Below are 27,281 nucleotides of genomic sequence, written 5' to 3'. Positions count from 1 at the left end.
CGATTCGAAGCTATGGCAAACAGGGCAGTCTTCGATCGGATCGGATCGGTACGGATCGGCGCTGGTGGAGGTGCTGTGGGAGAAGAACGATTGGCGGGAGTGCGCGGTGGAGGAGTGCGTTTGTGAAGGAGGCGGAGGCGGCGCTCGGGCGTTGCGAAAGGAGGTTTTTGAGACGATGCGGGAGTGGAGGAAGGAGGCGCTGAGGATGATGAATGCGAAGCGGGAGGTTTCTCGAGGTTCGCTTTGGATGATTCGCTACAAGATTCGGCCCTGGTTTTGCTTGTCAAGTTGTTGTCGGGGGCCGCAGAGGTCGATTTCTTTCAGGTAGAGGGGGAACCCCTAAAACCCTAAACCCTACTTCAGAATAAAGATTGAATTTTTCATTAGAACTTTTATGTAATATTCTTCCTGACTTTCTGTTGTAGTTGGATGGTGAAGCTAATTTGACGGAAAACCGTAAACTTTGATTCATACTAAAAGTTGATCTTTTAAATTTTTTGTGGTTTTGTTGTTCCTGTCTTTTCCTTTCTGTACTGAAATGGATATGACTTAGGATCTGTAACATGTGCAGCCAAAGTTGGTTATAAACAATATCGATATTCTGCGAAAGGCAACCACAACAGACGATTCAATGGTGCCCGCTGCGATGTACCATGACAGTTTCATTTGGAGATTGATAGCGCTTGGAGTGAATGAAAGGTGCTTGCCTGTCATTCTCTCAACCTCAGATGGGTAAGTCATGACACTGTCCATCTAATGCTTGGAGACAAATGGCAATGAATATTTGAACTTGATCCTGAGTTAACCTAAAAAGACATATGTGGAACATATTCCACCTAATTGTTTGTGATACTCATAGATCTTGGATGAAGCTATTCATGTCATGTTCTAATTGTTTACATTGAAAGGTGTGATCATCGTGGTCTGAATCCTGCATTTATTTGAAGTTGTCAATACCGATCATATTTTAATCAATTTTATCGATATAAATTCTTCTTATCTCAACCATGTAAGGCATTTCACTGCTGCCAGAAGCCATTATGGACAGACAAATGGACAAATAAATGCTTTTCTGTGTTGGTAACGGTCTCTTTTGGAAGTATTGAGGGCAATCATCACATCACAGCCACCTTTTTATGCCTTTGTGACTAAATTAACACTTATAATGGCCTAATGAGATAATAGAATCTTTACAGTGGAACCCAATTTTGTAGTTTGAGCATATATAAAATATTTGGACCACTCAGTTTCTCATGATGGTGTAGTCTCTAGATTTAATGTGTGAAGATATGCATATGCCTCATATATTTTTTCCTTGATTTCACAGTGGAGATTTATGTGAATTTGCAATAATTTTGTACAAGGAGTTCCAAAAATTGATTTTTCTACATAGAAACTTATCATCACATTGTTGTGTTATTGTTTAACTTATTGTTGTGGCATCTGTTTCGAGAATGCTTCGATTCAATGTGGAATATTTTCTCTTCATTTTATGAAAAACATTATGCATCATTTTTTATTACCTCTTGGAGCTTTGCTTTTAATTCCCTTACCTCAAAATTTCAGCTACTATTCTTATCAAGCGTTTGTTGATTTTGGATTCCCACATGTTTTCCTTTCACGCGAGGTATGTTCGTGTAATTCTCAGCTACTATTCTTAGCAAGCGTGATTTGAGCTCCAAGTCACTAACTTTCTTTTTTGGACTTTCAAAGACATTTGGCTGGACCGTTCAGGAAGCTAAGCTCCATATGGTCACCGAGTATTTCAGTGAAACTGAGGTGATGTGTACATTTGACCCTTTCAGAATAAATAATTGTTCTTCTACATCGGTTTCTATTGGGATTTTTTTGTTTTTTGAGTGAAAGCTTCCAAGCTATAATTATAATTTAATATTTGTTGAAGTTGTAGTGGAAAGTTATTGATGAGGTTCTTGGCACAAACCCACGACATCTGTCCGAGCTGTATGCCCTAAAGCAAAGCAGTAATTATCCAGAGTAAGGCACTTACTTTCTCTCTCTGCTCTGATAGATGTACATATAGTTATATACATTTTATAATAGTTTGTGTTGTTTCTTTTACTTCACAACCTTGTACTTTCTATTTATATCTTACAAGCTTGAGTTAGGAAACTACTTGTGCCCACATGAGAAGTAGTCTTATAACAAAAACTATGGCTACGAAGTAGTAATTTGACCAAATACTCGAAGCTTGATAACTTGATTGTTTGTTTTCTATATTATTTTCGTCATCTGTTTTACCCCCTACTTAACTAGCATTTTAACTTAGACCTTACATGTAGAAGTAGTAGCCACCTCGTCATCATCAAGCTGGTAACTAGTGCACACCTGCTTATCTCATTCAGTTACACATAACTGGCATATTTAGATGGTTGTGGCCAGTGGGGGCTCTAAAATGCTTTTTATCTCATTATATAGCATAGTGTGTCATATTTCCCTGCAGCATCACTGTTATGTACTAAGGCAGCTTTGCCCCTACCCAAACACGGCCATATTTGTTAAATGCCAGGCTAAAATACTAGCAAAATAGATAGCTACTACTGGGACACTTGTGTCTGGAAAATTGTTTTTGGACTGACAGCATGCCATATTCCAAAAACTAAGTGAACTAGTTTCACTACTCTTTCAACACTTTTCTGATGACTATTTAACTTGTATAAAAACACATGTGATATTAAATAATAGTAGATTTAAAAAGAGTTACACACTAAATATCCTTTCTGTATGAAACTTATATTCTATATCGTTTATAAATCTCTAAATAAGTTCGAAAAATTTATTGGTAACTTTGATTGTAGCATATACAAAATCAAGTATACTATAGATACACATGCACGCACACACATGAATATATAGGTAATCATGACTTATGTTTTTTCCAAATTGTGCATCCAGTGCTCATGTCATGTTTCATATCTGGTGTCCTGTATTGGTAACTATGATAATGATGAAAACGAAAATAAAGCTGCAAGTAAGAGCCATCTGCCCCCAAATTAAGAGTCGAATGCCCCAATATTCTAGTTATGTTCTTTCTCTCTCCAAGAAGGGACTTATTTGTTTGCTGCTGATTTTTAAGGTAAACGTGATTGCTTAGTGCTACCATTTCGTGTGAAATTGCATCCATGCAGATATGCTGTGTCTTAGGCATATTGCCTTAACAGCGCAATTAAATTTGACTTTTCAGCCTGCCTTTTGGATCCCAAGAGATGCCATAGAGTAGTAAATGCTTATGCTTCACATGAAGGCTCATGCTTAAACCTAAGCTTTAACTTTTCATAACAAGAGTATATCAGATCATGTTAAAATTCCATGAATAATGGAATGGGTCATGCAGTATTGAAGGGATAAGGCCAGTTTTTAATGTATTGGAGATGAATGAAGTCAGAGATAACTTGATCTTTTGGCAACTTGAGCTAATAGATAACAATGTAGATTTAGAAGTGTGATCCTTTCATAGATGTTGGAGATCTACAACGGTGTAGAATTTTTTTTTCTGTGCAACCGTAGCTTATTATTATGCTCAAAGGATGGCAAGGAACCAAGGAAGCAAATACGTTTTATTTTATCCTTCAAAGGATTATGATTAGAAAGTACTTAGCTTACACTTCCACTTAGCTTATTCTCTCTTTTTTTATGTTTGCTAGATTTTTTTTGTTAGATTTTTTTTCCTGCATGTATTAATGAGTTGATAAAATCGGGGAATTCATTTAAACCTATACAAGCCGAACTGGAAGATTATGAAAATGAAATTGTAATTTTCTGTCAAATGATAATGACTTTTCAATTGATTTTTCAGTTCCTATTAATTTTTCATGTTTCTTTTTAATTTACAGAATGCTGCAGGACAGGAGTAGCTTTGAGGACATAGTTGATGCCTACTTGGCATATTTGCAAGTGAGTGTTCATTCCTTTTTTTTGTTTGTTATTGCTGTAACTAGTCAATTAGCTCTCATTTTTTTTTTCAAGCTTTGACTAGATTACTACTAAGTAATGATTTATATGCTTTATCTGGAAGTTTCCAGGTTTCTAGTTGACATGAGATACAAACATGTTGTTATCTTTTTTGGAATTGAATCTGTGCCTATCATGTATATTTGAATTTATTCTTACTATTTGTTATCCTTGTCTGTTTTTATTGTTCACTTACTAGGTAACTGTGGTGAACCCTGCCATTGAGTCTGCGCTAGCCATCCTTCAGAAGTTCGCTGCTGATGTGCATAATGGAAAAATTCCAGAAAGTCGGTTGCAGTATGGTGCCCCTTGGAGACATCCTCCTAGCAAGGATGATCCTTCTGCAACCTTCAAATGGGCAAAGATCCAGCTGATGGATTTTGTCCAATCTTTTGTCAATACTGAATTCGGGGTAATATTTTTCATTATTTTCCACCTGTGCTAAATTTCTAGAAAATAGTTATGTTCTGATGAAGTATATCTTGGTTTTTCTTTAACATGTTGATCTTATTTGAATTTCTTGAAAATGCTATAAGAGTCTCCATGGCTATGTTGCCTGGATACGGGTGTGGCTAGGGACACGGACATGGGTGTGGATATAGGATGCAGCAAAATAGTTAAAGTTAGGATGCGGGAACACGGCTAGATACATACATATTAAATTAATAATCTATATGAGATCGATGTTGTTTTTCATGCACAAGTTATGAGAATTAAAATGCTTATATCATTGTTATGTTTTCTTTTATCAAGTAGATTACTAATTGAAAAAACACTCATATTTGAACTAGATACCCAAACTATCCTTTAAAATCATACTTATGAACTAGATATGTGCTAAAGCTATGTCCCTTGGAGACACCCTTGCTTGTTACTGTTTGTACTGAATGTATTCTGGAAATAACTGCCTGTTTTGCCAGATAATCCCTTACCAATTTGACTTCTTGCATGATGATCCTGACACAGTTACATCTTACATCTCAGAACAAAGTGAAAAAAACGGGGTGACTGGTTCAGTTTGAGTGGACTAATATATATGCCTTATCATGTTACGATTGGGTGGCTTGTCAAAACACTAGAATTTTTGAGGAGCAGGAAGTTTTTGGCATCCTTTTTCTTGGAAGTCACTAGGTCTCAAGTGGGTCCTTTTAGCCAACAATATACTTAGATGATAGGTGTTTCCATTCCAGAGAATGAAGATTATTAAAGCAAATTCAGGAAGATTTTCTGGTTAGGCAAGGGGGTAAAGAAGCTTGTAGCTAGATATTTTAGTAATTTTGTCACTTGGGAATGGTAGGTTCTCTTGGGTTTAGACTTTGCTGGTGTATTAGTTTTAATAAAGCCTCTTCATATTTAGCGCAATCATTTTTCTTTCCGCTAAAAACTTTACATCATTATTTTTAAGCACTTCATCAAATTATTGTCAAGTCTCTGTCTTCAAAAAGTGTACTTTATGTTGCGGCACTTGTCTAATTTGCCAGATGAATTATCTTGCTGATTATAGCCTTGAAATACTGGATGATCCTTCAGCAGTTGCCATGATGGAGGTACACAGAAGTATCCTTTCGAATTGATTTGGATTTTTTGGTCTGATTAGCTTGCAGTAATACTGTTATCAATGCCTAGTAAGTTTAAACCTGCATCTCTCTTTTTTAGGTTGGGTTATTATATGTTCAGAGAGATCCATCTTTCATTCGTCCAATCACCCGAGGGATTCAGAGGTGTCTTACCAGATGGTGAGCTTCTTGAACTAACTTGCCATCTATTATTTGAATGATCTTTAAAGATTCATCGCCTATTCTTTATGATTGGATTTCAGGCTTGTTCAGGAAAGGATGCAGATGGGTTTCTATGATTCCATACCATATTTATGGCAAAGAATCATACGTGGCAGAAGCTATCGTCATTTGATGAAAGAAATCGGCTATAAATAGTCTTGAAAGGTGACACTAATGTGTTTTCAGAGTTTTCCATCTTCTTTGCCATCTTTCTTTCTCTACACTTTTCACTGGGTTATTTGTTTTGGCTGCAGGAACCTTTCGAATGATATTCCTCTTTCTAGCTTAAACTCGAAAGACTTGTTTAATTCAGTTTTGTTTCTAAGTTGTATTTCATACTCTTCGGACTGGTCTTTGGCTATGGCTTGCTTTGTTAAGCTTGCTCTGACTCTTTTGCCAGGCTCAATGTAAGTCTTGCAATTCTACTTTAGCTATTACATCTCTTAATTGAGCACTGTTATGGAATTGATATTTGCGTTATCAAAATAAGTGATTTAGCAGAACTTGCTGTTCTTTGGCAATGTGTGATCTGACACCATGTGTAATTTAGGCAAGGTAGTTTGAATGAATGTTAATAACGAAAATGGGTTGTGTAAACGCTTGTCCTCCTGTTAAGGGTTAAGGAAAAAACCGTGAAATAATGTAACACATAATGTAGGTTAGATTGTTTATTAATTATTTAGATATTTTATAGATACTAACAATTTATTATAACTTTAATACTTAGAATCATGAAAATTTTCAAACATAACATCACAATTATCAAATATAAAGATATAGTATCACAATTTCTTAACAAAAGTTAGTCATATATGACCAACAACGATTCCAAAAAGCATAATCAAATGATCAACTATGTTAATGTCGTCAAGTTTAAGGCAATAAAAATAAGTCTAAACACTTTCAAATCTCGAGTTCTTGACTTCAGAAAAATATTTTAATTCCTTGTCAAGTTCACTACATCAACTAAACTAAACATGATTATGTAACAACAGTAAAATATTTTGCATATATAGAGATTACATGCAAATTTAATTTCACAAACTCTGATATTAACTGAAAACTCAAAACTAAAACCTAATTAAAATCAAATAATAACTGAAAGTCATTATCTAACCAACACAATTAACCTACTAATTAATCTCGCTATTATAATTCCGTGACAGATCTTGGAAAACGATGTTGAAGGGCAAAGTAATGGAGCAACAAGTTTGATATGATTTATGGTAGATTGGCAATATAAAAGATTGAAATTTGAAAGGTAAATTCATAATCACTATCTATTTGAAGGATATAAATCGTGATGCCTGATACGTAACTGAAAAATAAAAATTTACCTCACCAGAGTTGCAGAAGCTGCTAATAGCCGGAGGAGTTTCAAAGGAGGCAAAGAGCTAGGGTATGGGTTGGAGGAGGCGAAGAAATCGCATATTCACATGAAGAGAATAGGGTGGTCGTAACTAAAAGGGGTAGAGTTTAAATGATTTAGACGGTGGAGATGCATCAATGCATCCTAATCAGAGATGAAATCTTACCTAAAAAACCCATGTTAACTGGCTATATAATATAATGCACATTTAACGCGATATAACGTGTTTTTTTCTAGGTTAAACATTTTCAGGGTTAAATGGGTGTGTTACGTAACAAAAGGGCACCGTTAAGTTTCAAAACAGGTTATAATGGGTTATATAACAGGTTTTTTTAAACACTGGTTTGAATTACTCCCATCTCTAAATTTCTTGAAACTAATATCATGGAGGAATTACATGTTCTTCTCCAAACCAGTTGCGCACTGTACCTTCATAGTGATTGAGTATTGTAGTATAAATTATCTTTCATTCTCTTCTTCAATTCTATGTAGTAGAAATATGGTTTATGTATGACATAAATTAAAACTTTTTGCTACAGAGATGAAGAGGCGTAACATAGAGATGGAGTTTCTTTAGACTGACTTTACAAGGTAGAGCCTTTTCTTTTCACATGCAACTTTTAACTTTTTCCAACTGTAGGGATTGGTGCAACGTTTGTATATTTCTAAACATCAGCTTAACTGCAACCAAATTAACCAAACAAAATGCTTGTTGACTGGACTAGCTGTATTTTACAGTCGATATTAGCTTTATGTGAACAGTTTTTTTGAAGTTATTTTAGATTAGTAGAGCATTTGATCTAGTTAATCACTTTGACTAGAGTTTGACGTTAATTAAGTATGATTTATCATGAAATTTTGTTGGTTTATGCTTAATTTCTTGAGTGTTCTCGCAATATGTATAATTGAAATTTCGACCTATCACTCTTTCTTTTGACAAAAAAAGATGTAAATATAGGTAGAAATGTATGTACGGTTACTTACAGTATGATCTCCGATACGATTTAAATGCTAGACTTCTCAAAATTATGAATCATTCTTTCGAAGCTGAGATGGATGGTGTTTGTTTAAAGTGATAGGATATAATAGGTGGTTATACTTTCTTGCCCATGCATCTACTATATCTGATGAATTGTTTGGAGCAGCATGTTCCAGCGACGGGGGATCACTGGGGGCTAGTGTTCGGAGAATTTAGGGTATTATTTGAAAAAGTGGAAAGTATGACGGGTTTATTGACAAAACAAACTAAAAAGGATATTCAGGGTTTTTTTTTGCTTGAGGGGCATTTTCATTATTTTGTCTCATGCTTGGCGTGTGCCACGTCAGAGATGACAATGTTATTTTTGGGGGTTAAGTGGGAAAACTTTAGGAGTGTTTAATGGAACTTTTAATGTTCACAGGGACTTGTGGATTAAGTGCAAAACTCCCAACGGTGAAGGGGTTTTGTAAAATTTACCCTATTGCACTATTGCTTCACTGCTTCTTGAATCATATAAAGTATCAAGCAAGTATCTACGAAGTGTTATTGTAGTTCCTTGTTCCATTTCACCTTGAGGAAATTGTTTGTTCCTTGTACACAGAGCCCCAAATAGCTACAGATCCAGCACCAAAACAACAACGAAAATGTGGGTCTATGCCCTGACAATCAGGACCAAAACAGAAATAACAAGAACTTGGCACAAGGTTGCAGATGAAGGCCATAAAACAACAATTAGGCCTCATTTGAGTTCATTAATTAGTTTTCCCTTCTTAACTACTCACAACACGAAAATCTCCATCATTACATCCATCAACTGAAACAAAAGATAAATACAGAAGAAATTTAGGGAGAGAGGGGGCGAAGAAGGGGGTTGAAAAGACGAGGAGCAGTTGAGGGAGAGGAGAGGAGAGAGAAAGTCGGCCCCTCCCAACCATATAGGGGGGGAGGGGGGTGTTGGTTTTGGAGTTCGGGTCGGGTTTAGGAGCAAGAGGGTTCTACTTGGATGAGAAAATATCAGGATTAATGAGCTAGGCTAACTGGGACCGGATGATCAGTTAGGCCAAATCTCATTTGACCTTCGCTAATGAATCCATCACTTTGGACTGGGTTGCCTGCAATAAATGCCTCAGCAGACCCATCTTTTTGTGGGCTGCCTATCATCATCTCACCTGACCCGGCATCAAGTGTCAAGTATTAGATATTGGTACATATTCATGCTGAAATTACCCTGGGGGGGATTGAAGAATATGGTATATGCTAATCTAATCCAATTTAATGCCAATTTAAAACTTATTAACAATTATATCTTAGCAAGTATGATATTTAACAAATTATGAACAAGTATATGTAATTAAAAACAAGGGCGAAATAAACATGAACACAAGATGCAAATGAGATAGTGCGCAAATGACAATCGCAAACACACAATATGATCACGGAGTTCGTTCACCCTCGAGCTACGTCTTCGCTCCCCACTCTCGAGGAGAATCTCTACTATCCCAACCGGTTTTCAACGTTCATCGAAAACGTTCACAATCGGTTTTCAACGCTTATCGATAAACGTTTACAACACTCACGCTTGTAATCAACCGATACACCCTCTAAGTGTTGGCCTGACCCGTGTCGACTTCCTCAAGTGTTCGGATTTACTACATCTCCCTAGGTTTTACTACCGACGCCACTCCTTTAGGAATCGACCCTGTCTCTCACCACACACTCCTCTCGGTGTACTTATGTATTATAATGTGTTCACTCAACAAATAAGCTCAAATACAAATTCTTTTGTTCTCTAACAAGATGAGAACTCAATTAAGTTCACACTCAATGTATCACTCACCACAACCCAATTATATAGTGTATGAAATACTAAAAGCTCAATAGGTGGTGTGTATGATCAATGAGCACTATCGGATATAAACTCAATATAAATTCTAGCTTAATAAAATGAATAAACAACAAATAAATATATAAAGCTAGAAATTGAGTTTAGAGAAATCTTCTCTGAAAATAAGAAAGAGAGATGAATGAAATTGAAGCTTAAATACAGTAGAATCGATCTCTTCTTCCTCTTGTGAAAGCTTCTTCACAAAACACTTGTAAAAACCACACTTAAACAAACTTAAACCCTTGTAAACTTGTTTTAAAATTTTCTTGATATATGCAGAAGTTAGAGGGAATGAGATATATATAGGTTCATGAAACAAATCCCAAAAAACAAGAAAATCCAAGCAAAAAGATAAAAAATTCGAAAATCACGCGAGCTAAAAAACTAGCCGTTACAGTACCATCAGTCGACTGATACTGTTCATCAGTCGACTGATGAGCTGATCGTTACAGGCCGCTCATATGCTATCGGTCGACTGATGAACTCATCGGTCGACTGATGAACTCATCGGTCGACTGATGAACTCATCAGTCGACTGATAACCTGCATCAGTCGACTGAGCAGATACTTCTGCTCTTTCCAGCGCGTTTCATCGGTCGACTGATAACAAGGATCAGTCGACTGATAAGGTGCACATGTGTTTTTTGAACAGTGAATATGAACTTTGAACCCTCTTTAAAAATATCAAATAAATTCCAAAAAAAATATAAAATTTGGGGAAATGTTTATAAACATGTTGCAAATTTTTTTTTAAAAATATCATTTCCCGTTTGTAAAGACTCTTCGTTTTGCTAAAACTTACAAATACATGTATATTTAAAACATTTGATTTTTGACTTTTGGCTTAAACCAGGTTATGAACTCTTTTTAAATTGATTTATAGACTTAATATAAGATGTATACAAGGATTATTTAGTTCATAAACCAATAACATAATATTTTCATAAAATACCCAAATTGTGTTAAAACCAAGGAATGCGTGTGTGCATAATATTGAGCTTGAAGTATCAACACACAATATATAAATCCTAAACTATTATACCCAAGTAGTAGCATATGAAGCTTGTTCTTGAATCTTTGACTTGATTTGTATAGGCTTCATTTCAGATATCATCGACCTGGATATATAATAAACACAAAACACTGGAAACACACAGTTATAAATTGTTTGTTAAATCATCAAAACAAGATTAGATAGTAGGCTCATAAACATGAGTCCTAACACATGCAATATATCTCATTGCTTCTTGTTAATAGTCTAGTCTGTCCTACATCTATTCCCTAGTTATCGTCGTGTCATATGCTTCTAAATCAATAGACATTTTAAATACTCTTCTTTTTTCTAATTTTCTGATGAAACATCTTTGAGAACAGAACAACCATCCTTTTTTTTTAATCAAAAGCCTCCAATTATGGAGGGGCCAACCACTGGCATCGCATCATAAATGAAATGGATGATTACAAAAGATGATATGCGGGACAAGTTCCCCGAATACCCAAAATACAAGAAATATTAAAGTTACACTCCAGTCTACAAAAGAAAGTCTCTCGACCAAAGTCCAATTCATCGGCCTCTCCTAAACTTAAAGCCCATCTTGTCGAGCCATAAGAGGTAGCGTGCCTGAACGGGAAGCTCAGTATCATGCAAGAAAAACTTAATTTCCTGAAAGTTGTGACCCATCTTCGACAGTAAATCCGCTACTTGGTTAGCTTCTCAATAGCAATGAGTAACCTGTAAATCAGCATCCCTCAAATAGGAATGCATCTCCTTCCAAGTCTTGTGAAGGTGCCAGAATGGGGATTTTCTCCCAATAAGTTGAACTAGATTTTTGGAATCAGAGTAGGCATTGACTTGGATACCCAAGGAAGATACCATCTCCACACCAGTGTGGAGGGCGACGATTTTGCCTTGTAGGCTAGGGCCTTGACCCGCTGGACCAGCAAATGCACACACAAATTCTCTTCTATGGTCTCTGATAATCCCACCCACTGCTAGATGCTTGTCTCGGCATGAGCCGTCAACATTGAGGGCGTAGCGCCCAATTGAGGGTGGTTGCCAGGAACACAGAAGGGATTTTAGCAGCTGGGTAGCGCGGGGAGATACCAATCATCTGGAGGGAGACGATGCCAAATTTGCAAGATCTCATCATCGGCTTGAGCATACCTTCAACAAGTTGAAGAGTGTTAATGACAACCATTCTCGCATGAGAGAATTCCCTCACCATTCCCCCATAAATGCAATTGTTGCGGAAGCTCCATATTTGCCTACATATAGCTATGCAGGCCAATCTTCCCACCATCGAGAAATGTGATTTCCCTTTGCATTTAAAAAACCACCACCTGAGTCTAGATTGAATCGATTGTTGGGGAAAGTACGGGACTGTGAAGATGGCACTGAAGTAAACCCACAATGTTTGGGCTAAATCACTTGAAATGAAAAGATGATTCAATTTTTCGATGTTAGGGGCTCTGCAGCAAACACATTTCGAGGCCAAGGTGATTCCCCTCTTTTTGACAAGCTGGTCTACAGGGAGGGAATTATGAATAATGCGCCAGCAGGCCAGCTTCGCCATCACTGGCATGACTCCCATATCTGTTTAGATATGTCACATGGAGGTGAATGGTTGCGGATGGATTCCCATGCAGATTTGACCGAGAAGAAGCCTGCCTGATCAGGTAGCCAATGCCTAATGTCATCATCTTCCGTCAATCGAGGCACAGATTGATGTAAAGACTGAACAAAATCCGTGCCCATGAGGGGAATGAGTGACTGAAAATTCCACTCTCCTTACAGAGCAAAAATCCTTAAGGTGAACTTTGTGATCAGCTTGTATGTTAATGATTCCAAGCGCTCGATTCCAGTTATCACATCAAAAAAGGACATGTTTCTAGCTCCAATAGTCCAAGCACAACGTTTTGAAAATACAATTTTCATATGTAAAACATTTTTCCATTCAACCGAACTTCTCACAGGGCCCTTCCAAGCTGATGATACGGTGTTAGCCTTGTATTTCGCGCTCATGAACGAGGACCATATAGAATTGGATTCACAAAGGTGCCAACATTGCTTCAATATAAAGGCTTTTTTGATATCTTCCAATTTCCTAATGCCAAGACCTCTTTCATATGTAGGGCGACAGATTTTCTCCCAAGCAATCCAATGTCTACTCGCACCAAATTCCGACGACCCCATAGAAACCTTGCTAAGAGAGCTTCAATAGCTTTGTATACTCCTTTAGGGACTGAGATGCAGGAAATAATATGAATGGGCATGCTAGATAATACATGTCTAATCAGGATCAACTTGCCTTCGGAGCTTAGAAGCTTAGAATGCCACCCTTGAATCCTTTGTGATACCCTATCTATGAGGGGCTGATACACACCCATTTTCTTCTGTCCTGGGCCAATTGGAGCACCTAAGTACTTCATGGGGAAGTTGCCTTTCATGAATAGCAAAGTCCTAGATACACTCCTCACCCGAGTTGTAGAGGCTTTGCGTTGGAGATAAAATTTGCTTTTGGAGTGATTTAACTTCTGCCCTTAGTTCTTTTGATAAGAATTTCCATGACCTTTCGAAGAGAAGATCTCGACGCATTAACAAACACAATAATATCATCTGCAAATAGTAAGTGTGATGGACACCGAGCATTAGTAGTCGTGTAGAGAGCTGATTCTGGTAAGTGAGAAGCAAAAGTTCGGGATAGAATTTCCTCCGCAAGAATAAAGAGGCTTGTAGACAAAGGGTCTCTCGGTTGGAGGCCTCGAGAGGAGTAAGACATACCCTTATAAAATGCCTTGAAACACCACCGAGAATGAATTAGAACAAATGCATGCCTTGATAACTTGGATCTAGTCTTCAGCAAATCCAAACTATTTCAACACCGCCAATAAGAAATCCCATTCCATGCGATCGTATGCCTTTAGCATGTCCAGGTTGAGTATGGTATTAGGATGTTTGCCTTTTTTGTCAATCTCTCTACTGATTTCCTGGGCCAAAGCAATATTTTCGGATATGCATCGGCCTTTAATGAAGGCTCTCTGGTTGAGTGATATAATCTGAGGGAGAACTTGGGCTAATCTGTTGCAAATGGCCTTTGCTATAACTTTGTAAACAGTGTTGCGTAGGCTTATTGGCCTGAAGTCTTGAAAAGACTTGGGGTGGTTGATTTTCGGTATGTGAACAATCACTGAGTGGGAGTATGCTTTGGGCAGGACTTTGACCTGTAGGAATTCATTAGCCGCTGCCAATATAGATGGAGCCACCAACTCCCACATATAAATGAAAAAGGTCGATGAGTACCCATCCATCCCTGCTACGCTATCCTGGGGGATCGAGAAGATAGCGAGTTTGATCTCCGCTTCAAATGGCCTCAGGAGCCTGATATTCGTCTCCTCTGATATGCATTTTGGTATCAATTTAATGTATTCGCTGTCCACACAGTGATTTTTAGTAGATAGGAGTTCGGACATGAAGTTAATGGCCGCAATATGAATAGCTTCTTCCCCCTGAATGGTGTTGCCTTGAGAATCCATTATAGATGAGATAGCCGCTTGTGTGTATTTGCTTTTTGTGATGCTATGGCAGAATTTAGAGTTGGCATCCCCTTCTTGAAGCCATTTAAGTCAAGTTTTTTGTTTCCAGAATATCTCCTCTTGAATGCACGCTTGTCGCCACTGCACACGTAAGTTATTCAATGTCTCACAGGTAGTCGTGTCCCATTGACTTTGTAGCTTACCTTCAATATAGTTGATTTCAGCTTCAAAGGAAGATAGCCGTTGAAATATGTTGCCAAAGGATGCAAAATTCCATGTCTTGAGCCAAGACCTGAGCAGTTTCAGTTTGAGATGAAGGTCCATCAATGGAGAGTCATCAAAAGATTGTGCACAAACTTTGTGCACAATAGCTTTGAATTCTGGATGGGTGGTCCACATGCACTGAAATCACCAAAGTTTAGGGCCTTTGTAAACATTCATATTATAGGAAAGTAGAATAGGACAGTGATCAGAAAACTCCCTTAGTAAGAGTTGAGATGATATTCTGCTCGTGGCTAGAAGATCATGAGATTGCAGCACTCTGTTGAGAACTTACCACATTCTCATAGGACCCTCGAAGTTGTTGCACCAGGTGAAGTGCCCACCAAAAGATGGAATTGAGACCATGTTGCAATCATCAATACAGGAATTAAACTCCTCCATAGCCTTTGGTTGAGGTTGAGCACCACCAATCCTTTCTGCAGTGTATCTAATGGTATTAAAGTCTCCTCCCCAAAGCCAATTTCCTTGTATGAAAGGAGAGATATGTCGGAGATGATCCCACAATTCCCTTCTACCCCTAACAGTATATTTCCCATAAAGAGCCGAAATAGTGACAGAAGACCCCATTATTGTTGCTGAGACTGTATTACATTGCTTGGTTTCGTGGAGGAGCGACACTGATACTTCATTCCATCAAAGGATCCAAATATTCCCCTCTATATCTTCATTGAATAACTAGTTCTTGTTTTAAAAGAAGTGAAATTTTCTAATATATTTATCTTTCACAGTAGGCTCTATAATAATAAACATCGAGGGCCTATGTGCTGAAAAAAGTTGTCTACAAAAGCCAAAAGTATTAGGATTACCAACGCCATGAGCGTTCCAAAAAATGATATTCACATTGTTGTGGACTGTATTCATAATGATCAGGGGGTTGAAGGGGAGGGGCCCTTCCTTGCTCGAAACCTAACATTGAGAGGAATGTTGGGGAGGCGTTTGTTAATTTTCGACCTATTAGATTTGCTGTGCTTGTTGTACACAGGGCATGATCGTTCATCAGCTGAATGATGTCCCATGTCTAGGGGTTCAATGTGTCCCTCCTCCGTATCAGAATCACATGACTCAATTGTGACAGAGCAATCATCATTGTCAGCTTGTCTATCCTGGAGAGCCGCAAATGAGTTGGTTGAGCTAGTTCCCATAGGTTCTTTACCTTTTTTCTGTGTAGTGTACTCCGATTCTGAGGCTTCATCATTGCTATCCTGCGTAGTGATGGTTTTAGCATTGCGCCTTGACTTTTTCAGCTCTGTAGCTTGATTGTGGACCAATGTCCAGAACTGATCATCATCCTCTACATTTAGGTGTTGCATTATAGACATGGCCTTAGCTTTCTTATGATTGCGCTATTTATCTTCAGCTGAACAGAGCTTATTATCAGCTATGTGTGTCGAAGAATGGTGAAGGACTGAGCTGTCAACGATTGTGCGCCCAGTAGCCACAGGGAGACTATCCGCTGTTGGGAAACTCTCTACGGCATTACGTCGAACATTTGTCGTGCATGCACCATTAGCTGAACGCAGCAATGCCGTGGGGGACTTGGGGGCTGCTGATTCGTAGAATCATTCATACAAGCATGTATATCATCCACGACAATTCCTCTAGGATCATTACATTTCATTTTTCCAGAATGATTGGGGGGAGGAGCTTGATGGCGAGGATGAACCCTTGGAGTTGCCTCATGTTGACGAGCACCTTGGTGAGCATCCAGGTCTTCTTGAGCTCCTGAGGGATTAGTAGGATCAATCCGAGTTTGCTGGTTGTCACGAGGAGCTTTAATAGCAGCCCCGCCTACATGCTCTCTTGAGTTTGTAGTTATCAGAGTATGCTGGTTGTGACGGAAACTGCAATTCTCAACCAATATATCAGGATTTGCGTTGGCCTCTTTTGAGGAAATGGTAAGAGGGTTAGCATTGGAGTCCAACCGCTAAACCGCCACTGTGTCCTCAGGTGCATCTTGAGCAGCTACAAAATCAGTATTTTGAGGAACTCCCATTGGGGTAGAGTTCCCATTGTGAATCAAAGGTTCATATACCCCATGGTTGACAAGGTTTGACTTGTCAATAGGAATTTTCTTGCATTTTTCAACTGAATATCCTTGTGTCTTGCAGAAGTTGCAAAATTTGGGAAGTTTTTCACAGATTATTGGTTGGTGAAACTTGCCCTGAACTCCCACCCACACATGGGATGGGAGCTTCTTCCTCAAATCGACTTCAATGCACACTTTTGCAGCACTCGCTCGAGTCATAAGAGTGGTTGCTCGATCGAAACGTAACACATTGCCTATGCTTTTGGCAATTCCTCGCAGTATGGAGGGGACATAGAATGGGATGGGGAGGCGAGGAAATGACACCCAAACTGGAGCAAAAGCAGCATCCTCCACATTATACAGTCGATTCCATCTGTAGGCTCTATATGGAAAGCCTTTGATATAAGTTGATTCACGAGCCAAAACAGCGAGCATATCACTGTGTTCTCTGAATCTGAGGAGAATCGTTCGAGGCCAAAGGGCCCATAATGAACTCCTGTTTGAGTCCCCAAGAATTCACAGCAGCATGGCATGCCTCCCATGACAGGCTTACCTGATGAGAATTTAATGACAATTGCATCCTTAAAAATATCTTCAGCTGCTTGCAACTCCTCAGGCGAGAAATTAACAGCTGGATCACCTCTTTTGTATGGGCTCTGATGAAGCTTGGCCCTGAAGGGTCTCCAACAATGTTAGCATATGATATTTTCTCACCATCAGGGGTGGGATTAGAATCCCTGACGGGGTGGGATGGAGCTGCGCCGACTCCTGGGGCGGAGGGGTTGGCTGAAGAAGGGATGAAGGGTTTTGGGAGGGGAGGAGGATGGGATGGGCCATGGCGAGAGCTTGAAGGATTACGAGTTTGGGGATTTTTCGGCTGGGGCTGAGCTCTCGAGGAAGAGGGGTTGTGGTTAGGTATGGGACCAGGAGGGTCCGCCATGCCCACATGGCCGTCGAAGAGGAGCTCCGACAGCCCTAGGTGGGGGGCAAGGTGAGGTTGGGATGTTAGGACTCCGACCGCCCTAGGTAAAGAACATCCATCCTTGATTTTTCAGGTCTTGACATGTCCCCCAGATATAGCAAATATTTTATTAAGTTCTTACATACGAAATCCATTTACGGGATCTTTAAGCAATATTTATCTTTAAGCAATATTTAAAGCTGTAGGATATACCTAATCATAACGCATCAAGTCAGCTCAGTTTGGTAAAGCATATCGGTCAAAGAACTTAATTTTTGATAAATGACGGGGCAAGATAATTTCCCCAATTGGTTGCTTGTTTGCTTCAGGAGAAAGCGGCAATGTAGATTCACTTGTTAGAATATAAAAATATAACCTTGAATTCTCACCATAATTTCGGAGTTTTGGTACAGTTGCAGGCCTTTCGTATGGTATTAGAGCCACCCAGGTTCGAGTCTTATTAGCCTGAAATTTAAGTCTAATTTTAAAAGAAAATGGATACTGCCTTGTGAGTCCACGTTGCAGCCCATAAAAGGATCCTCAACCCGAGGGGGCCTATTAACATATAAAATTATATCTCACAACCCTCACCACAACTTTGGAGTTTTGGTGTAGTAGCAAGGTCCTTTGACACCGTTAGACGGAAAAGAAAATCAAAACAACCTGGCAGCCAGGAATTAGACATTGATTTTTGATAAATGTCAGTAACTGGACAATTTCCCTTAAATAATGATTATTTGGCGCGCTATAGATCCTTCCAGCCATTTAGAGTAGTCCAGCATAGATGTGATCTTTATCCTATGATACATGACGTGTAAAATTTCTTTTATGATTCGAGTGCTATCCAGATTACTCAGCAGCGTAGGAGTTCAATTTTTTTCCCCCTGCTTCAGCTATGACATTTTTTCTTAAAATATTGTCGATATGAGCAATTGATATTTCGATACAAGGTTTGTCTAAGCCCATCTTTGGAGCTGCAATGCGATAGCAGGTAAATTTCTAATATGAATTTTATTGTGCAGATTCTGATCTTTAACTTTGAAATAAGAGCTATTCCGTACTGCTGTATCCGAAGTGAGAGTTTGGGAATCACCAGGATTGATTTTTTTCCAAAGCAAAGAGGAACAGTGAATTTGTAATTGCTAAAAATTTCTGTCGTATCTGTTAATCGTATATCTATTATGAGTATCCTTAGAATAAATGTAAATTGTTGTATACCAGTAATTACTTAAATTTACTGATGTCTATTTCTTCTTTAATTATGTGTAAATTAACCGTTTAACCTCAGATTCTGCTGTATATGGAGCATGCTCACTTTCTGTATTTAACTGGTTACTATTCTAGGTCTGCAGAATATGCATACATCATAGATGGTATATATTGTATTTTGAAATATTTCAATGACAGTGAAACTTATAAACTGTGTTCTAGCCGGAAGTGAACGGAAGTGATTTCTACTGAATATTGTATTTCAGTTTTGACTTGATGCTGTTAAAGCTGCAAGTCTCTATTTTAGGGTAAATTGTGGATATTTTGTATTTTAGAAGAGCTTTCAGTTGTTGAAGGTGATGTTAGATTATGCCAATAACATGGGTTGAAAAAGCATAGACCTCTCTATAATCTCCCACTATCCAAGTTTCTGTTTTCATATACACTTGCTCTAGAGGATGTGGGGCTAAAGAGAACTGATCTCGTAGGGAAGGTTCAACTCCTCTGTTAATTTGCAAAAATAACAAAATTATGTGTGTACGTTTGAGCATGCACATGATCATTTCGTCGAATGTGCATTTTGTCGAAGGTGGGATTGTGACTCGTGACCCTTTATGGTATTAAATGTAAACGACGTACTTGGCCTTTTTTTTATTCATCTTCTTGGGTAACTTGGCTATTCCCCTTCCAAGGTTTCAAATTTCTTAGTAATCTTAAGCACACTAAGAAAACGTAAACACGGAAGGAAATTTTGCCAAAATAGAGTTCATCTCCACCGTTATAAATGAATGCCATTAAAACTAAAATAAGAGAACTTAACACCTTTCTGCCTCATCTAATGTCATGGGATCTGTTATGGTGTTTAAAGCCACCAAAGTGCAGCCCTTTGCTAACAACGGACGTGTCCCCCTACATGCACCGCTCAAATCAAATTGACGGTTAAAATCAAGGATCTCGACTTAACCGACTCGTCGAGTCGACATCTTCATGGGTCGACTCGAAGGGTGGTACTTGTCGGTCATCTTGTCGAAGACGACTCACTACAGCCCACTCGACCAATTATTCGACACCTTGCGGGGTTGACTCGAGAGGCGTTACTTCTTGGCCAAGCCAAAGGACGACTTTAACCTCAAGCCTCACCCACTGACAGTACGTCGGCGTCGTATTAAATGCTTGGCAGGCGCCATCATTCCCCTAGCCCCGATAGTCTTCATGACTCATCGGACCACGTCAGCACCGCTATGCCCCCAATCACTTCGCATTTAATGCCGAGGTTGGTGTGCAAATTGAAGAAATCTCTTTATTGACTGAAGCAATCACCGCGACAGTGGTACAAGAGATTTGATAGCTTTATGATTGGCCGAGGGTACACGAGGAGCCCTTATGACCCGTGTGTTTATATGCGCAAGCTACAGGATGGTGAGCACATTTATTTGTTATTGTATGTTGATGATATGCTCATAGCTTCCAGGAACACTTCAGCTATTGGGAAATTAAAAAAGAAGCTGTCATCTGAATTTGAGATGAAGGACCTGGGAGAAGCTAAGAAGATATTGGGTATGGAGATTGAGCGAGACAGGGTGAAGGGGAGATTGAAGCTTACACATAGGAGTTACTTGCAGAAGATGCTGAAGAAATTTAGTTTTGAGGGTAATACCAAGGTGGTGAGTACTCCATTAGCTCCCCACTTTAAGCTTTCAGCCTTGATGTCACCAGTTTCAGTGGAGGATAGGGACTACATGTCCAAAGTTCCATACGCCAGCGCAGTGGGTAGCTTGATGTATGCTATGGTGTGTACTAGGCCAGATTTGTCACAGGCCGTGAGCATGGTATCTAGGTACATGCACAACCCCGGGAAGGGGCATTGGGAGGCCGTGAAGTGGATTCTACGGTATATTAAGGGTACCGTGGATGTTGGGTTGATATTTGCGAAGAATGATGAGACAGGGCAGGATTGTATTGGCTACGTGGATTCAGACTATGCCGGAGATCTTGACAAGCGTCGGTCCACTACAGGTTATGTTTTTACATTGGCTAGTGCACCGATGTGTTAGAGATGTACTCTTCAGTCTACAGTGACGTTTTCTACTACAGAGGCGGAATATATGGCGGTGACTGAAGCAGTGAAGGAGGCTTTGTGGCTACATGGCTTGTTGGATGATTTGGGGATTGCACAGAAGACCATTCAGGTATATTATGATAGTATGTCAGCTATCTATTTGGCGAAGAACCAAGTCTACCATGCACGCACGAAGCACATTGATGTCAGATTTCACTTTGTACGTGATGTATTGGATGATGGTGATGTCACGTTGGAGAAGGTCCACACTAAGGACAACCCTGCTGATATGTTGACCAAAGTCGTACCAGGTGTGAAGTTTGGTCATTGTTTGAAATTGTTAAATATTCTTCATTGTTGAGGTCGTTGGCGGCCATTTGGATGAACTACGTTCTGCTTGATTCCTTGGGCAAGAGGATACGTAGGCAGTCTTGCAGATGCAGCCGGTTGAGTTGATTGGGGGTGCTTTGGTGTCGGCTCAGTTCACTGGGCTTCAGCATTGGTGTCGGTCGACCGGGTCGGTCGACCGACGAACTCTCTGGAATTTTGGTTGGCTTCTGGATGGAGGGCGGTCGACCGGTCCGGTCGACCGACATGGATCGCGGTCGACCGGTCCGGTCGACCGACGCTGCGGGTTTCAGTTGGGTTCTGTTTCCAGACCCGTTTCGTTTGTGAGTTGTATTTAAACCCTAAACTCGTTTCTAGGGTTAAGCTTTGGTGATTTTGAGCTGCTGAAAGGAGATTTTGAGGGCTTCTATTGTTGGAGTCTATTGGAGAGATCAAGTGGTCTTGTTTGAGGGTTTTGGGTAAGATTTGTAACCCTAATTTGTATTCTCCTTTGATTTCATTAGTAAAGCTTCCCCCTCCTTGCCCCGTGGACGTAGGCACATTGCCGAACCACGTATATCTTGTGTTCTTGCTGTGATTGGTTAGCTTGTGTTCACTTGTGGTCTACTATTGTTCTTGTGTGTGCTTTTGTATTTGTCTATTTGGGGCTTCCGCGGCGCACAACAGAGGTGACATCTTCTCCGCTTATCGATCAACACCTGTAAAGTAGGTGCTGACGTAGCCGCTAGTCCATACTCGTTTGCCGCCATCCTGTGCTCGGTTAAGATTACCATTCTACCATTTTTCTACCAGTATAAGAAGAGGTACTTTTCCAAATGGTAAGCAAGCAATCTCTCGGAATTCCAATTCTCTATTCTTTAGAACTCACACAGTTCATCACTTTCCCACTCAAGTTCATCAACCGACTTGATCGTCGGAGGAACAACGGGGGAACTAGTCTCCGTCCTCTCACGAATTGCTATTTGTGCAGATTGAAGCTACTCAACTCAAAACCAGATATTCGAAGAAGTGATCGGCCCCTAATCAACCTCAGCCCTATTATTTTTTATTATTAACATCAACAATTCTTAAATAGGCCTTTTCTTATCTTTTGGGTCATTACTTGTGACTTCAAATTCTAAGGTGGAAAGTTTTGAGTAATCTTCCATTTTTACTGAGGAGTGCACCTTTTCATCGAAGCCCGCAAGCACCAGTGCAGCTGTTGTGGTCTCTTCTCCGAGTCATTGAGGGTAACCTCATTGTTCTTAATTTCACTGCCTTGAACACGAAGCACTCTTTTAAGATGTGATCATTAGTTGTGTGGTATCTGCAGCACTTTGGGTCATTTGTCTTATCCGTTTGCTCCGGTCCTAATTCCTAAACCACTTCGTTAATCGAAGTGGAATATGAGCATGCATGATGTTGTGGAGCGAAGTCTCCCTTATACTTCAACCATTTAGTTAATTTAAAGATTCAGAGAAGAGTACAAATGAACCGGCGTTTTTTTCTTTTTTCTTTTTTCTAATGCTTGTTTTTTTTTTTTTTTCGGTCAATGAACTTAATTTTATTCATTATCCAAATTGTGAATGGGAAGTACAGCTAAGTGCAGAAAATCTGGAAACCAAAAAAAATTACAGGTTCTCAAGAATATTTTTCATATGTACATTTGAAGTATCATTATGAACTTTTGCAAAAACTGAAAACTTGATATCACTAAGAATCTGAGCAGGGAGCCTCAATTTGCCTTGAAAGATTCTCCGATTTCTCTCCTTCCAGATCATATACACTGCAGTGGATAAACACATCCTCTTCAATTTCTTCATAGGGCCTTTTCCTTTCAAATTACATGAATACCAGTTCAAAACCAAACTCCATACACATGACCTCCATCTATATCTCAGCCATTCCATCACTAAATTCCAGACTTCAGCTGAAAATTGACATTCAAAGAAAACGTGGCTACTCGTCTCCAGTTCCTGTCTATTACACATGACACAGTGAGTCTGATTGGTGCTCAGGATTCCCATTCGGCACAATCTATCCTTGGTGAGAAGTCTTGAATGACAAACTAGCCACAATATGAAAGAATGTTTAGGATATAGAAAACTATCCCATACAGTTTTAGCCCAGGGCACTATAATTGAAGGCTGGATAAGAGACTTGTAAACAGCAGATAATTGGAGTTTATCATCAGCATAACATTTAGTTATGGCAGCCTCAATATTGTCAACACTACCAAACTTGTGCAACAACATATCTCTCACTTTAAGGAGTTGTCTCCATGTCCATGAATCATTTGCCTTGGATGGAACAGACGTTTAATGGAAATAACCATTAACAAACGTTATGTTTATTAATATTAGTCACAGGAAATGATAATATGTCTATATATCAAATCCATTGAGCAACTGAGGAAGACATTGAACGCAGGATCTGTAGAAGTCTCCTTCTCTATATGATTTTGTATACATAGGATGGCTTCGGTGAAGTACGATATAGTTTTTATTGGTTAATTACCAAATTGGTATTTTTTGTTGCTAGTCCATCTCTCTTAAGAGGTTTGGGTGTTGAAGTCTAGCATAGTTTGGTGAGCAAATCACTCAAAAGATTGTTGAACGAGTTTGGACAATAAAGCTTGGAGGGTAAGACTCGTTTATATATGATTTAAAGAGGTTTGTGAGCCTTTGTGGAGATGCACAATGAGAGGGGGGAAAATGGTGATGCGGGCTCATGTCGGTTAGTAATTCAATTGTAATTCTCTAGTATTCTCTCAAAGAAGTGAAGAATAGGTAGCTCATGGTCGTGGACGTAGGCGGTTTTGCTAAACCATGTAAATCTCTTGTATCGACTTACATCTATCTATCTTGTTATTTTTCTTATCCACAAAACTGAGTTTTGCACTAAGTTGATTTCACATTTGTTTCCACGGTGCATATTAGGGTAAGGAGGGCTTGCGGTCTTGCGGGCTCAATCTCGATAGAGAGGGAGTTTATCCCCGATAATTGGTGTCAAAACTAGAGGTTCAGAGTGAGATATGAGGAGCAACGATGATGATGAATGTTAACAATTTCATCGTTGAGAAGTTTAATGGAAAAGGGAGCTTTACCCTTTGGCAAAGAAGGATGATGATGAATGTTAACAATTTCATCGTTGAGAAGTTTAATGGAAAAGGAGCCTTACCCTTTGGCAAAGAAGGATGATGATGAATGTTAACAATTTCATCGTTGAGAAGTTTAATGGAAAATGGAGCTTTACCCTTTGGCAAAGAAGGGCGAAAGACGTTCTTACTCAATAAGGCGGCAAAAAGATTTAAGGGGAAGGACAGAAAGCCGGTGATGATGGATGATGGTAAGTGGGAGGAGCTTGCGGTGTGTGAGCCCCCCATGCATTCGACTCTATATATGTTGCTGACAAAATCTTGAAAGATGTTATTGATAAAGATTCCAACTCCGGAGATGTGGGAAAGGCGAATGGTAACTAATTAAGATCACGTATAGTATTCATCAGCTGTATTTGGACAAGTCATGGGGAGAATCCAAGATGTATATTTCATGCACATTGAAAATTAAAGAGAATATCAAACTGGTCACAATTATAATGTAGGGAATATAAGACAATAAAGTACATTTCTTGATAAATCTTTTGCTTAATAATTCATTGACCACATGTTCTCCGCCTTATATCTTCCAACTCCCTTCATGCTGTAGCTCGAACGTTGCTTATTGTTGCTGTCTTTTTATTCCCTTGCATATGAAACCTGATCAAAGCCGTTGGGAGTCAAGACGTGGTGGTAGTAAGGTAGGATTGTGTACGTCGTCTGGAGTATAGTCAATACCAGGAGGACAAATGCGGCCACAAGTGGGGAAAACACCCAAGGATTGGCAAGGTAAGTTTGCATGAAGCTGGCACGCCACTTATTCCACCTCTTATTGCAGTAATTTTCCAAGTTCTTGTTCACATTAGTTATATGTATAGTACCAGCAGGTTCCGAGGGCACTGGCAATTCCTTGGTGAGGCGATTGAAGAGGGAAGCGATTTCGCTGTTGCTTCCTGTCGTGCAACTGATTATCCCTTTCTCTTTGAGCAACGCCACGTCTTTGTCTGTGTCGATGATATTATCCATAAGAAAGACATGATGAGTTGTTGCTTCGCTTGTACCATTGTGAATGTTCTCGAAGGCAATGCTATTGAGGAGGTGTGACTCAGCATTAGTGTACCAGGTTTGAATAGGGAGATAGAGGACTCCATTTTTGAAGCTGATGTCGCTATAGCAGCGGGTTTGACTTGGTTTGAAGCTCACCCCTGCCTGGAAGAGCTCCACGGCGGAGCGGACGGTCCATTTAGGGTCATAGAAGTAGTCTCCAGAATTAGTGTTAGCCCTCCTTTCCATGTCGAGCCAATGGTGGCCCATCCCTCTAATGGTTCGCTGTTCTCCCGGGACGTAGCCAAGATCATCGAAGATTTTCTCAGAATACTCAACCTATAGATGATCGATCAGCCATCTATATATTAACTCTAAAAATAATAAGTACGGTAAAAGTACAAGTTCTAGTGCAATATCACTTCATATATAAACATTCGGTTACACACACACACACATATATATATATATATATATATATATATATATATATATATATATATATATATATATATATATATAGAAATATGGGTATGTTTGGTACCAAGCATAAAAAGTTGTGCTTGGTAGTGAGGTGTCACATCTCCCTACCACTCATTCAAATATCGGGCACCACATTCACATATGGTAATGAGTGGATGAGGATTTGACACATCACTACGAGCACAAAATTATGCTTGCGTACCAGATCCCATATTTCTCATATATATATATTATATATATATTATTATATATATATATATATATATATATATATATATATATATATATATATATATATATTTAGGAAAAAATCATACCCCCAAAAAACATGCATGCATGAGTTACCTCATGGCCACCCATTTCTATGAGGATGGCCAGGACAAGAAGTGGGAGCTGGTTCTCCAGCCTCCGTGGGTCCATCCACGTGGCAGTTAACATGTATGACCTCTCCACCTCTGGTATCCCAAAGTCGTGGATAATAAGTTTCAGTAAGCAGCAACCATCAAGGATCATCAGCTCCAGGAACCTCTCATTGTCGGTCGACCATGGCTCTTCCAGGTCGTCATAGGCATCCATAAGATCCTGGACCACGGGCCTGAAGGCCTCCGCCACCTGGGCCAGACTCCTATTGGCCCGCTCGAGGTACTGGGCAAGGTTGTAGCTCTCCATCAGCTTCAGGTGGGCCTTGCCGTGGTGATACGGTCCGAAAGAGATGAGCTGGGGTGTGTAGGCATCCTCGTTGAGGTCCCTCAGGATCCTGGGCACCCTGTAGATGCACTTCTTACTCTGGATCTCGACCTCTCTTTCGTAGTTAATAGTTCCGATCTTCGATTGCAAGTCAATGACCCATCTTTGCTGTTCTTCTAACTCTCTCCCTCCCTCCCTCTCTCCTTCACTGATCTCATGCATAGCTTCGATCGTCGACTGCAAGTCAATGACCTCTCTTTGCTGTTCTTCCATCTCTCTCTCTCTCTCTCTCTCTGATACAAATTAATGGTTGCTGGGTTGAAGGTGAATAAATAGCGGAGAGATGCTCAACTTGAGAGTTGACCCAAGCAATCAATTGTTTGGGTCAACTTGCAGATGGTCTAGTTTAATACAATTAACTTACTACATCACTCAAAAAGTGATAAAATATGACGATGACCTCATTTCACAATTTTATTATTAAATGCAAAGGAAGTTAAAATTAAAACATTAAATAAAAATCCATCACAAATTGCCACAATTCCAAATAATTAAAGAGAAACATGGGGGGCTAGAATAACTTAAAATGGTAA

At 39.4% G+C, this 27,281-nt stretch overlaps 3 protein-coding genes across 3 annotated transcripts; 1 reads left to right on the top strand and 2 right to left on the bottom strand.

The window, feature by feature from the left end:
- On the top strand, positions 103-19,202 carry LOC109849825. Its single transcript, XM_020419741.1, is given in 14 exon segments — positions 103-214; positions 217-324; positions 572-732; positions 1,567-1,627; positions 1,714-1,779; positions 1,910-1,995; positions 3,852-3,912; positions 4,169-4,381; positions 5,451-5,516; positions 5,626-5,705; positions 5,789-5,912; positions 6,002-6,154; positions 7,656-7,707; positions 18,805-19,202. Coding segments are annotated over 11 exon segments (1,056 nt in total). The 5' UTR covers positions 103-175; the 3' UTR covers positions 5,904-5,912; positions 6,002-6,154; positions 7,656-7,707; positions 18,805-19,202.
- On the bottom strand, positions 23,009-23,632 carry LOC109841806. Its single transcript, XM_020410745.1, has one exon. The coding sequence runs from the start codon at positions 23,630-23,632 to the stop codon at positions 23,009-23,011; it is 624 nt and encodes a 207-aa protein (XP_020266334.1).
- LOC109841797 (UPF0481 protein At3g47200-like) lies at positions 24,937-26,961 on the bottom strand. The gene is made up of 2 exons (XM_020410738.1): positions 26,347-26,961; positions 24,937-25,857 (listed from the first exon to the last, which is right to left on the bottom strand). Exons 1-2 carry the CDS (start codon positions 26,959-26,961, stop codon positions 25,114-25,116), a joined length of 1,359 nt encoding a protein of 452 aa, XP_020266327.1. The 3' UTR covers positions 24,937-25,113.

Source organism: Asparagus officinalis, chromosome 1 (genome assembly GCF_001876935.1).
Source record: "Asparagus officinalis chromosome 1, Aspof.V1, whole genome shotgun sequence".
Classification (NCBI taxonomy): domain Eukaryota; kingdom Viridiplantae; phylum Streptophyta; class Magnoliopsida; order Asparagales; family Asparagaceae; genus Asparagus; species Asparagus officinalis.
The sequence above is the reverse complement of the archived record's forward strand: the minus strand, read 5'-3'. Positions and strand labels throughout refer to the sequence as shown.

Excerpts from the sequence above, each read along its gene's own strand:
- LOC109841806 (XM_020410745.1), bottom strand. The coding sequence starts at position 23,632 with ATGTTGTTGCACAAGTTTGGTAGTGTTGACAATATTGAGGCTGCCATA.
- LOC109841797 (XM_020410738.1), bottom strand. The coding sequence starts at position 26,961 with ATGGAAGAACAGCAAAGAGAGGTCATTGACTTGCAGTCGACGATCGAA. Across the intron at positions 25,858-26,346 it reads TAGAAATGGGTGGCCATGAG|GTTGAGTATTCTGAGAAAAT; the intron begins GTAACTCATGCA and ends GATCATCTATAG.